The sequence below is a fragment of the Hemiscyllium ocellatum genome, chromosome 11 (genome assembly GCF_020745735.1).
Source record: "Hemiscyllium ocellatum isolate sHemOce1 chromosome 11, sHemOce1.pat.X.cur, whole genome shotgun sequence".
NCBI classification, from domain to species: domain Eukaryota; kingdom Metazoa; phylum Chordata; class Chondrichthyes; order Orectolobiformes; family Hemiscylliidae; genus Hemiscyllium; species Hemiscyllium ocellatum.
In genome coordinates, this window is record NC_083411.1 from 71,514,198 (window position 1) to 71,527,173 (window position 12,976).

Below are 12,976 nucleotides of genomic sequence, written 5' to 3' on the forward strand. Positions count from 1 at the left end.
CTGCTCAAATTCAATTACCTGAAGTTGAAGAATTAAGTTTCTGAAGGCTGGAACAGAAATCTCAAGGACCCCATCTCTGTAAATGATACAGGGGACACCTAGCCATAAAACATGAAGTCACCTTAGAAATTAAGTTGCTGGCAATGACATGATTGGCTAAATGGTTCTTTTATGCCATAAAGATGCTAGGGTGTAATATGAGCTGCTACTTAAATTAAATGCAATATCTCCAATCCCAAACCAAATGATAACTAAATGGCACATCTTGAAAGAATTATTAGATGCTTTAATGACCTATCTACAAAGCTTAGGCACTTGTGTGATGCAATATTTACAAACAATCTTTGGTCAATAAAGTTTTCCTTTGTCACAAGATTATTTCACATTGAGGAAATGTTTTCTACACGTACTTGACTCTCATGTAACCAAAACAATTCAAGTACAAAGTGGTTATTTTCAATGCAATCATTGTTTCTGATCTTAAAATAGTTTTCCCATCTAGTCCTAACTACAATCACCAAAGCAAGGGTATGCAGGACTATCAATCCCATTAGCTAACTTCACCTACTAATATGTCTTTCTAAATAGTATTGGTTCAACATTTACCTTTAGAAAATATCCCTATATTATACTCCATGCATCTGTGCTTAGTCAGTTGATCAACCATTCTTCACTGATTAAGCACATATCATTGTAAGTGGCACCTACTGTTTGGTCATCTATTTGCAGGTCAGTTTCAACATTGGTTGCCCAACAATTGGCATATCTCTCATTGGCAACCAGCAGTTTACAATCGTCCTCTTACATCAGATATCTGGGGACCTGAAAACTTGGGTCTTGTTCAAAGTCAAGCATTTGCATTCACTGTAACACTAAACCAAACCAGTCTGCATATTAATGTGCAGTGGATAGGGCTGATACACAAGGTGTGGCTGTCCGTGCGAAATGTAGTAATTGCTAAAACTTCGGTCACTGACATAAGGGGCAGGTTGATAGTAGCAGGTGACATTGGCAGCATTTGGAATGATATTCTGTTCACCTAATACTCTCAGAGCCAACAGGGTGATCATGTTCAATGTCTGCCTTCTCTCATGTCCCATCAAACAGACTGTGCTTTCATTCACAACTTGGCGCAGTATCATCAGGTAATCATACTTGCTTTTCTCTTCACCAATGAAATGATTTCGTAGGTAGGATTCAATCTTCCTTTGCTGCTCAGATACATCTGGGAAGTCAATAAAAAACCTCGAACACATGTAGCGTTCTAAGCCTTTGATTTCTGTATCAGATGCTGGTTTAAATTCTCGAACCAAGAGATTGCTATATTTAAGCAAGCCACCACCTCGAATCTCTTCGGGGTTTCTTGTGGCAATCAGTTTGTATCGCAGGTGATCCATTGCCTCCTCAAAATTTCCATACATACTCTCTGCTATGACAGTTGGATGGGACTCCTCTGACATTACATTCTCTCGACAACAGAAAAGAGGTAACAACGAGTCCAGAATTATTTGGAAAGAGTCCACACTAAATTCAAACTGCCGCCGTAATGAATTAACAAACTTTAACTCAACATTTTTTCCACTGTTATTTGACAAGGAGATGAGACTCCACCGATCATAATCATTGGAAACTTTAACCATTTTCTGAACATAGGCTTCTTTCAAAGTAAGCCCTGTGATCTTTTCCTTATTGACACCTTGTGGTAGAAAGTCCAGAAGACAATCCAATACCACTCCCTTTACCACCTGGAACTCTTCCTCTCCAGGCAACTCTACTCTAAAGATAATGTCAAGGTCTTTGTAGCTTGTTCCATTTTGCTTAGCAAGAATGTGACTTGCTGTTGAGCCATTGAGACGAATGTCATGGACCTTAATCCCATTCTCTTCCAGCCGATCCTTCACAATATGAATGATGTCTTTTGGCTTTATTTCCAGTGTAGGGAAGTTGCCTCTTCCGTGAATAGGTATCACTTCCGTTAAGACTTGATCCAAACTCTGAACCTGCTCCCAGCTAAGATTGTTGAATCTGCAGTCCAGACTCTCATCCATGATGCAGTTTGGCAGATCAACACTCTCATCCATCTGCTGAAACATGAAAATAACAAAACTGCAGTGAAAAGGGATTAGTTAAACAATGGTCACATTTCACATGACATTTTGGCCATCCTAACTGTATTCTGGATGAGCACACAAATATGAAGCTGTGTATTTTAGTCTATCCATTTTAATAATTCTCAAGTAACCCTACTTACAGTCAGAAACTCATAAGCTGAAGTTAAACCTATTACATCTGTTCATGACTTTCAATATTAACTTTCATCCTATGTTTAATTGATTGCAAGAATCATTAAGCATGTTGAACAATATCAGCACAGTCACCTACCCTGCATTTGGTTGGATTTATACCTGAAAATCTTTGTGATCCCAAAATGGCACTCATTTACACAACAGTAAACATGATTTTAATTTCACATTGACAATAGAGTAAAATATCCAAAAAGAAAGAAAGAAATCTATTAGTTTTAAACCTTCACTGTGTGGATAAAATCCTGAAAATCTGAATTTCTGAGAGTCCTACCCTGAGTACTGGAAAACAACAATCTAATTGAAATCAGTCTTACCATTACAGGAAATGAGTTTTATTAACACAGTGATTGCCAAGACAAACAGTAATGAAGTAACAAAAACAAAAATCTGATGCAGACAGCTTTTTATATCCAGAGAAGCCAGTTTGATTTTTTTTTGCAGATAAATTAAGAATTTTCTCTTTACTGAGAACACACTACACTATACAATAGATTGGAAATCACTGGTGAATGATATTATTGAACAAATATTTAAGCAGTAAGTATTGAATTAGTCTATTTGGTCTATTCAACTTATTATCAGAAAATGGTAGCACTTTCTCCTTTGAATCAGGGATTGGAGCACAAACTCTCAGCTAACATTTCCAAATGAGGTGTTGAACAAAGGCCCTATTTGTCTTCTTAAGAGACTTATGAGCCTGAATATTCTCTTGGATAGCCACGCCAATATTTTCCCCTCAACCAGCTTCACTAACTAAAATTATCTGGCCATGTTATTATTGTTCTTTGTGTGAGCTTGCTGTGCACAAATTGATTACCACATTTCCCCAAAATGCACCAAAGGCTACATTTCAAAACTACTTTTACTTAATCATGGGATGTTGGGGGCTAAGCTAGCATTTATTACCCATCCCAAGTTGCCCTTGATGAAGTCAAACTGAGCTACTTTCTCGAGTTGCTGCACTCCTTGACAGGAAAGTGCTTTAAGATATCCTGAGCTGGCAAAGCTATTGAAGAAATGCAAGTGTATTCTTTTTTCTTTGAAGGGTTGAAGGGATATAGGGAGAAGATAGGAAAGTAGAGTTGAAGCAGAGATGAGATCAGTCACGATGGCAACAAATAATGGAGGAGATTTAAGGGTTAAATTGCGAACACCTGCTCCTAGTTTATATGTTCTTATTTTTTCTTCTGTAATTATTTTTGCCCACCCTATACCTTGATCATTTCAACCACATTTCCTTCCCAGACCATTCCAACCATGAAAGTTTCTAAAGGTTTTGCTCAACCAACGTTTATGAATGTGAATTCCGCATCCTTTTATTTCAATGTTTAAATAAGGTTTGTTCTCCTGCTTTCTATCCTCAATTGACTTTTGATCTTGGTTCAATAATACTTCATTCTTTAGCTCTCAACTGTTGCAATAAAAAGAATTTAAAGCAATGCTCTCACTAACTTGCCAGAGAGAGAAATTTGAACTGACTACTTTCTCAGTTTAGCAGCAATTTCCACCTTAAAATATGGCCTTAAAGCAAATATTGTGATAACATTATTGACAAATGTTAATATAGCACTGCTGGCTAAGGAGAAAAATGAACAGTCACAGTAGCTAGATGCAAAAAGGCTAGAGTGCAACTCGTTCACCTTCCATCAACTTACTGATAGAACATTAATGCAGTCATTGACAAAGCATAGCAATCAATCTCCACCACTTCCATGAGGAATGCTCCATCGGTTTACCACTCACTGACTGGAATAATGATTTCCAAGATTTGTTTTTAATTGTCACCCTCTGACCACTTGCCTCAACCTTAATACTCTTTTCAAAATTGATTTTCCTTAATAAAAATCGTTCCTCTGAACTTTATTGCAAAAATCACCAAATGGCTACTTTCAAGATTTGTGTATTCTGAAATCATGGACCAAGCTGTCAATTGATCCTATTTTTTTTAAAATGATGTTTCATAGGATGTAGGTGTCACCAATAAAATCAGCATTTGTTTCCCATGCCTAATTGACCTAAGTCATTGCTGCAGTTCAGCTGTGATAGGTCATAGTGCGAAAGCAAAAGGACAGAGCGACTGGCAGGAATGACAGGGAGCCCACAATACAAACCTGCTTCCTACATTTTGAAATGTTACTTGAAAAACATTTAAAATAAATTGTCTCATAGAAATCCAATTGGCACAAAGACCAGGTGCCTGATCTAGATGAATTGAAAACTTATCATCTGGTCAGAAAATACTTTCTCATTTTGAGCACCAGATGTCAGCATTCATATTTCCAACTTGAACACGGTAAAGTTAGACCTAGAGTAAATCTTTCTTTATTAGTCCCAATGATGCACATCAACCAAATGTCAGAAAAGTGCTACCTTTCTTCCTGTCTCTCATTTTTCAATTCCTGCACACCATTCATTCTGAGCAAGATGACAGGTTCTTTGCTGCGGATCCTTGTTCACTGAAAGGTAGGCTGGGTTAAAATCATTTATATCAGATGTCAACAGCTGAGCTAACTTTCCTCCATAAGCTTCAGAGAAATAAATCATGTTATTCAAAAAATCCAAAATACGTGCTAATTTCTTTCTTTGTAAAAGGTCACAATGTTTATCCCAGGTTGATCTGATTTTCAACATTCTCTAAACAAATGGCCCATTCTCAGCTCTGAATAGAATAATACCCATAGCCTAAAAATAACCCTGGTTGTGCACTATATGATGACTGGAAATATCAACTTACTGTTATATTTTCATGGACTAAATTTGTGTTCTGATTTATTTCCCTGATTAATGCAATCTTTATTCTCAAATCCCTGTGTGTCCTCTATGTTTCATACAATGGCATTATTATACACCATTGTTCAGCTGCTTGAAAAGCTAAGGTTTGAGCCTCAGTGGGAGGACAGCAGACATTTAATATGAAAAGGCCCTGCCAAACTGTAACTGTCGAGAACACCTGATGTAAAGGGTAAACATGTTCCCAGGACATTTAGCCACAACAGTTCCCATTCACTCACAGAGGCATAGAGATTATTGGGGGTTATTGAGATGAGATACAGAGAGGTAGTTAGACCACAGCCATGTGATGAAGGTAGATGGGTTACCATCAGAGGTAGGAAAGGGAACCGGTAGGGATCTCCTGTGGTGGTTCCCCTCAACAACAAGTATAACATTTTGGATACTGTTGGGGAGGCCAACTTATCAGGGGTAAGCCATGGGGTACAGGTTTCTGGTGCAGAGTCTGTCCCTGTTGCTCAGGGAGGAAGGGGAATGAGGAACAGAGCTTTAGTGATTGGGTACTCCATAGTTAGGGGGACAGATAGGAAGTTTTGTGGGAACGAGAGACTCACGATTGGTGTGTTGCCTCCCAGGTGCCAGAGTTCATGATGTCTCTGATCATGTTTTCGGGATCCTGAGTGGGGGGGACAATTTGCTAATGCTCTTCGGGGGTATGGGGGGGGTTGGTTAAACTAATGCAGAAGGGGGATGGGAATCTGAATTGTAGTTCCAGTGTACTGGAGGTTCAGGGTAGTGAGGTCAAGGATAGGTTTACAAGGTCGCGCGAGGGCACTGGCTACCAGGATGTTGGTTTGAAACGTGTGTGCATCAATGCCAGGAACATCCAAAATAAGGCAGGTGAATGTACAGCGTGGGTTGGTACCTGGGATTTCGATGCTTTGGCCATTTCAGAAACGTGGCTAGAGGAGGGACAGGACTGGTTGTTGCAGATTCCAGGATTTAGATGTTGCAGCAAGAACAGAGAAGATGATAAAAGAGGGAGGGGTGTGGCATTGTTAATCAAAGGTAGTATTACAGCAGCTGAGATAACGTTTGAGGACTCATCCACTGAGGTAGTTTGGGCTGAGGTTAGATACAGGAAAGGAGAGGTTGGGAGTTTTCTGTAGGCCTCCTAATTGTTCCAGGGATGGAGAGGAAAGGATGGCAAAGATGATTCTCGATACGATCGAGAGTAACAGGGTAGTTGTTAGGGGGGACTTTAACTTCCCCAATATTGACTGGGAATATTATATTTCAAGTATTTTAGATGGGTCAGTTTTTGTTCAATGTGTGCAGGAGGGTTTTCTGACACAGTATGTAGATAGGCCAACAATGGGCGATGCCATATTGGATTTGGTACTGGGTAATGTAGCTGGCCAGGTGTTAGATTTGGAGGTAGGTGAGCACTTTGGTGATAGTGACCATAATTTAGTTATGTTTACAAAGCCATGGGTAGGGATAGGTATATACCGCAGGGAAAGAGATATAACTGGGGAGAGGTATAACTGGGGAAAGGCATTTATGATGTGAATAGGCAAGATTTAGGATGTGTAGGATGGGGAAGGAAACTGTAGGGGACGGACACACTTGAAATGTGCAGCGTATTCAAGGAACAGCTACTGCGGGTCTTTGGTAAGTATATACTTATCAGGTAGGGGGGTACTTATTGAGAGAGGAAGCCATGGTTTACTAAAGAAATTGAAGCTCTTGTCAAGAGGAAGAAGAAAGATAGTGTGAGGATGAGGCTTGAAGGCTCAATTAGGGTGCTTGAGAGTTATATGTTAGCCAGAAAAGATCTAAAGAGAGGGCTGAGAAGAGCCAGGAGGGGACATGCGGAGTTGTTGATGGATAGGATCAAGGAAAACCCTAAGGCCTTCTGTAGATATATCAGGAATAAAAGAATTACTAGGGTAAGCTTAGGGCCAATCAAAGATAGTAGTGGAAAGTTGTGTTTGGCATCTGAGGACATAGGGGAAGCACTTAATGATTACTTTTCATCAGTATTCACATTGGAAAAGGGAAATGTTAGTGAGAATGTGGAGATATAGGCTACAAGATTAGATGGGTTGAAATTGACAAAGAGGGGGTTTTAGCAATTTTGGAAGATCTGAAAATAGATAAGACCCCTGAACCGGATGGATTCATCCTCAGATTTTCTGCGAAGCCAGGGCGGAGATTGTGGAGCTTTTGGCTATAATCTTTATGTCATCACTGTTGACAGGAGTAGTGCCAGAAGATGGGAAGATAGCAAATGTTGTTCCCTTGTTTGAGCAGGGGAGTTGGGAGGTGCATAAATCCCTGAAAGTTGCCATCCAGGTTGATAAGATTGTTAAGAAGGTATATGGTGTGTTGGCATTTATTGGTAGGGGATTGAGTTTCGGAGCCACAAGGTCATGCTTCTGCTGTACAGACACTGGTAAGGCCAAACCTGGAGCATTGCATGCAGTTCTGGTCAACACATTATAGGAGGCATGTGGAAGCTTTGGAAAGGGTTCAGAGGAGATTTACTAAGATGTTGCCTGGTATGTAAGGAAGGTCTTATGAGGAAAGGCCGAGGGTACTGAGGCTGTTTACATTAGAGAGAAGAAGGTTGAGAGGTGACTTAATTGAGATGTATCAGATAATCAGAGGGTTAGAGAGGGTTTGATAGCCTCTTTCTTCGGATGGTGAAGGCTAACACAAGGGGACATAGCTTTAAATTGAGGAGTGATAGAGTTAGGGCAGACATCACGGTAGTTTCTTTACTCAGAGTATAGTAGAGGCATGAAACGGCCTGCCTGCAACAGTATTAGATTTGCCAATATTAAAGGCATTTAAATGAGCATTGGACATACACATGGATAATAATGAAACAGTGTAGGTTAGATGGGCATCAAATTAATTTCACAGGTTGGTGCAACATTGAGGGCTGAAGAGCCTGTACTGTGCTGTAACATTCTATGTTCTAGGTGTACAGCAGGAAAATAGACCCTTTGGTCCAACTCATCTGCACAGACCGGATATCCTAACCTGTTCTAGTCCCATTTGCAAGCAATTGGCTCATATTCCTCTAAACCCTTCCTACCCAGATGCCGTTTAAATATTGTAATTGTCCCAGCCTCCACCACTTCCTCTGATAGCTCATTCCATACATACACCACTCTCTCAGTGAAAAAGTTGCTTCTTAGGACCCTTTTACTGTATATCTTTCTTCTCTCACCCAAAACCTATGCCCTTTAATTCTCTACTCTGTCACCCCAGGGAAAATACCTTGTCTATTTACCCTATCCATGCCCTTCATGATTTTATAAACCTCTATAAGGTCACCCTTCAGCCTCCAATGCTCCAGGGAAAACAGCCTCAGCCTATTCAGCCTCTCTCTATAGCTCAAATCCTCCAACCCTGGCAACATCCTTCCAAATATTTTCAAAACCCTTTCAATTTTCACAACATCCTTCTGGCAGGAAGACGACCAGAATTGCACACAATATTCCAAAAGTGGCCAAACCAATGTCCTACATAGCCACAACATGACCTCCCAATCCCTATACTCAATGCTCTGACCAATACAGGAAAGCAAACTAAATGCTTTCTTCACTATCCTATCTCCCTGTGACTCCACTTTCAAAGAACTATGAACCTGCACTCCAAGGTCTCTTTGTTCAGCACAACTCCCCAGGACCTTACAGCATGGAAACAGACCCTTCAGTCTAACTCATCCATGCCAACCAAGTTTCCCAAACTAAACTCATCCAACCTGCCTACATTTGGCCCACACTCCTGTAAACCTTTGTATTCAGTATAGGAATTGATTCATATCGTATTCAGTTGCCCCTCAGGACCATTTTAAATATTTCTCCCCTCACTTTATAAATATGCCATTAGTTTTGAACTCCCCCAACTTAGGAAAAAGACCTTTGCTATTCACCGTATCATTGCCCTTCATGGTTCATTAAACCTCAACAAGGTCACCCCTCAACCTCCTGGTGAAATAAGTCCCAGCCTCAAACCCTCCAATTCCAGAAACATCCTGGTACCTTTTTTTCTGGATCCTCTCCAATTTAATAATATCCTTCCTATAGCAGTACATGCAATTCCTAGCTATTTACAACAATTACAACAAGCATGCTAACTGTCTTCTGAACGTCATACCCACCTGTGATACAACTTTCAAAAAACTATGTACCTGTCTCTCTGTTCGAAAACACTCCCCAGCTACATTCTAGTTATTGGTAATTATTTGTGCACAGAAGGGGTTGTCACTTGAAATACCAGTGTTTATATTGCTGCTATTAGGCAATAAAACATAGGAGCACAAGCAGGCCATTCAGCCAATTGCATCTGCTCTGCCATTCAAAGCTGATCTGAACATTCTCAACTCCACTTATCTGCCTTTTCACCTTGATTCCATTACTGATTAAAAATCTATTTTTCTCGGGTTTGAAAATACTTAACAAGCCAGCCTCAGCAAACTCTGAGAATTCCACAAATTACTTCCACTTGAGAGAAGAAAGTCGACCTTATCTCTGTGTTAAATGTGCAGCCTCTTATTCTGAGATTATGCCCTTTGAGCCTAGACTCTCCTACACAGGGAAACAACCTTTCTGCATAGCACCATTTGATGAATTAATGCACAACAGCCAATCTTGTAAGATCACAAATTAAAACACCTGTTGAAACTTTAGATACAATTTAATGCATTAGTATTTATAATTTTAATAATACAAAATATTTTGGAAGAACAATTGCTACTTATCTTTTTTCTAAGGAAACAAATTGCAATCTTGATGCCTTAGTGTTGCAATTTAGAGAAGTTATCAGAAAGAAATGAGAGGCATGTAACTACTAGTATTCTTTAGGCTGCGCACATTTTATCTGAATCTGCAGAAGATGTGATTGATATGGTCACACTGTCTGTATCTACCCGCTGCTCTAATTTCAAAGCAATAAAAAAGATGAAAAGCAAAGATCAATGCCATAAATACCAGACCATCATAACCTATGATATGGTTAAAAAAAACTTTTAAAAAATCTTTTAAAATTATTTGACATAATTTCTACTTACCAGTCAAAACCAAAGGTCAGTGTGGATGGTGAACTTTGCTACAACTGACAATTGGTGGTGAGTAAAATATGTTTTGGTTGTGATCAGATTGGTAAACCTTGCCATGCATAGATTTCATACTGGATGGTCTTAGAATGTGAAATATTTTAGACTTGTCTTTCATTTGTGAGCACAGCTTTAAAATTGTATGCTCCCATTCTCCAAAAAAAAGGTCTGTGTTAAATCTTCATTTGAAACCATTGCATTCTGTTCTTATTATGAGTAAGATTAATTAATTAAATTCCTCTTGTAATATAATGAGACAGCAGGGCTCATTTAAAGCTATTTTACTGCAAAACCAAACATGCTTCTTTTCTAAATAATCCATGACCTACAAGAAGAATAACTGAACTTCTTTTATTGACGGTTTTCTATATTTACCACAATTTAGTCATTTAACTCCCTCCGCTTACCGCCATGTCACTCAGCACATGCACTGCATTTCCTTTCAGAAACAGCCTGGTGACATGGAAATACAGGGTAGACAAGCAGGAGGCTGGGAGAACACAGCAAGCAGCTGGAGGTGGAGGCGTCGACTACAAACTGCCCCCAGTCCTGAGAAAGCGTTTTTTTCCGGAAATGTCAACTTCTCCACCTCCTGATGCTGCCTGGCTTGTTGTGTTCTTCCAGCCTGCTGCTTGTACACCTTGGATTCCAGCATCTGCAGGGGGGTTTTTTGTCTCTAATTAACTTGGAAATATCGGGAATTATTATTCAATCATTGAAGACGGCCCATGTATCTAATTTGCCTTTTAGTAAGAAGTATCCAATCAGTCGAAATCCAGAGTTAATGAGCAGTGGTTAAAATGGTAAGAGGTTTGAAAGGGCAGACATAGACAAACCACTTCTGGTGAGGGTACTAATCTTCAAACTGGATTTTAAAATAGGGCAAAATTTGGAATCTTTGAAGGTTGATGCCATTCTTCCCGTCTGTAGTCTCTCCTCCCTCTTCCCCCTCCAAGATTAAAGGATGTCATAGTTGAAACTTTCTCGACTGATTGATGTTTTTTTTTGTTTTGTTTGAGAATAGTCTGGAATAATATGGAGCAAATGGAAAAGAGGTGCAGATCAGCCGTGATGCAGTTGAATGAAGGTTTAGACTGAATAGCAAATGAAATTAAAAATCCACGCATTAAAAACATCCCTGTGTTGACATAGAGTGTTCCACTCCGTGACGCACGAACAGACTTGACCTGTGGGTCAAGTTCATCAATTATGTACGGTAGTGGTTGACAGTGATAGCACAACGGGCTGAATGATGTGGCTCATTCAGCAATCTCGCCTTAAATTAACAGGAGTAAGATAGCTGCACTAAGCGGTCACTAACTTGGACCGTACCCAGTGCTGAGGGGAGGAACAAATGTGACAATTCCAAGACTTGTTTGTTTGTGCTTGGGACGAGTGAGGATGGGGCTAACGCGATGGGTGGGCACTCCCGCCCGGAGCTCGACCCCACGACACACTGGGTGGCTCTCAGAGAGAGGCAGGCGAGGCAGCGAGCTGACTGAAGCGGGTAGGGGAGTGTGTGAAGTCATGACCCCCTACTCTCCCTGTGCAAATCGAGTGGGTAGCATCGGATTTCCCGGAATCTCTCTCCGTTGCAATTCTCTCCGATAGCGCCAAACCCCCACCTCCCGAATAGCTACCACTTGCCCGCAGCTTGACCGGATCATCAGTGTAATTCTGATGGTTGAAAGAGTTCGTGGCTGGACTGAACAGCAGGAGAACAGTAACATTAGCTTGCAGTCCCGGAGCTCCAGGGGCTGGCCACATTGCCAAATGGGATCCAAGCTCATACACCCTTGTGCTGGGGGCTCGGAGGGGGATTGGGGGGGGGGGGGTGGACTGGCTTCACCCACAGCAATCGTTTACAACTGATTGTTGTAAATAGATCTCCCCACACAACTTAAAAGGTGTTACACATAAGAAATGCTATGTAAGCCACAGTTGTTCCTCACATCTCTCGAAACTGCTCTGGGAGACAGTCCAATGCGGTGTTGGTATACGGGCAATGGCTGTCCCACAGGTGGACAAGGAAAGGAACGCGATAGACTGGCATCTCTACCCAGTGGTAGGTGGGCACTCGGTGCAACTGTTTCTCATAGCAGTCCCGCACTTGAAACCGTGCACTGGAGCGATACAGTCAACTAACGTGACCAGCCGGGGTGCTGTTACCCTTACATTGCTGGTATTAATAGGGTATGGCGCCCTATCCTAAATATTGTTGCCCCCTCACGTTGACTGCCGGAACACAATACCCTGGAGAGGCTGATGCAGAAAGACACAGAGTTGACGCCAGGCTTGTCAGGACGTCCCAGTTTAAACTTGTTAAATTCGCCATGTAGCTATTATTGCAGACACAGTGGGGAGTTGTGCCGGACTGAGGTGGAATCTCCTGTACTCCGCACCCTGAAGTTTCACTGGGGAGCAAGAAGAGGTTATATCACGAAAGGCACCAGGCATTGATGCCGATTGGTTCCTGAGACAGTGAAATAAGAGGCATTCTGTACCGGAGCGACCAGACTGCACGCCGCAAGTCCACATACTCACCAAGACTGAAGTTTGCGATACCTGCTGGGGTACAGGCTCAGGGCAGATAGAAAGTGGATTCTGCGGCTTCCTGCGTGTAGCTGCCGGCTTCTGATCACGGGCTCACTCGGTGAATGTCGGTGTGTGACCCAGATTCGGAGAATGCAACACTTTGGCTGTTAGAAACTGGATTCGGGTCAGGGACACTCGCTTCCCTGTCTGGACTTGCGGGATTTAGAGCGGGATCCGGGACGGCAGGAGGTTTTTAGATCCGGACCTGGGGGCG

General features: G+C 41.3%; 1 protein-coding gene across 1 annotated transcript; it reads right to left on the minus strand.

The window, feature by feature from the left end:
- Window positions 1-803: 803 nt before the first annotated feature.
- Window positions 804-12,749, minus strand: LOC132820206 (terminal nucleotidyltransferase 5C-like). Its single transcript, XM_060832187.1, has 2 exons — window positions 12,712-12,749; window positions 804-2,081 (listed from the first exon to the last, which is right to left on the minus strand). The coding sequence occupies exon 2, from the start codon at window positions 2,079-2,081 to the stop codon at window positions 873-875; it is 1,209 nt and encodes a 402-aa protein (XP_060688170.1). The 5' UTR covers window positions 12,712-12,749; the 3' UTR covers window positions 804-872.
- Between the last annotated feature and the right edge of the window lie 227 nt (window positions 12,750-12,976).

Coding starts and splice junctions, on each gene's coding strand:
- LOC132820206 (XM_060832187.1), bottom strand. CDS start 2,081: ATGGATGAGAGTGTTGATCTGCCAAACTGCATCATGGATGAGAGTCTG.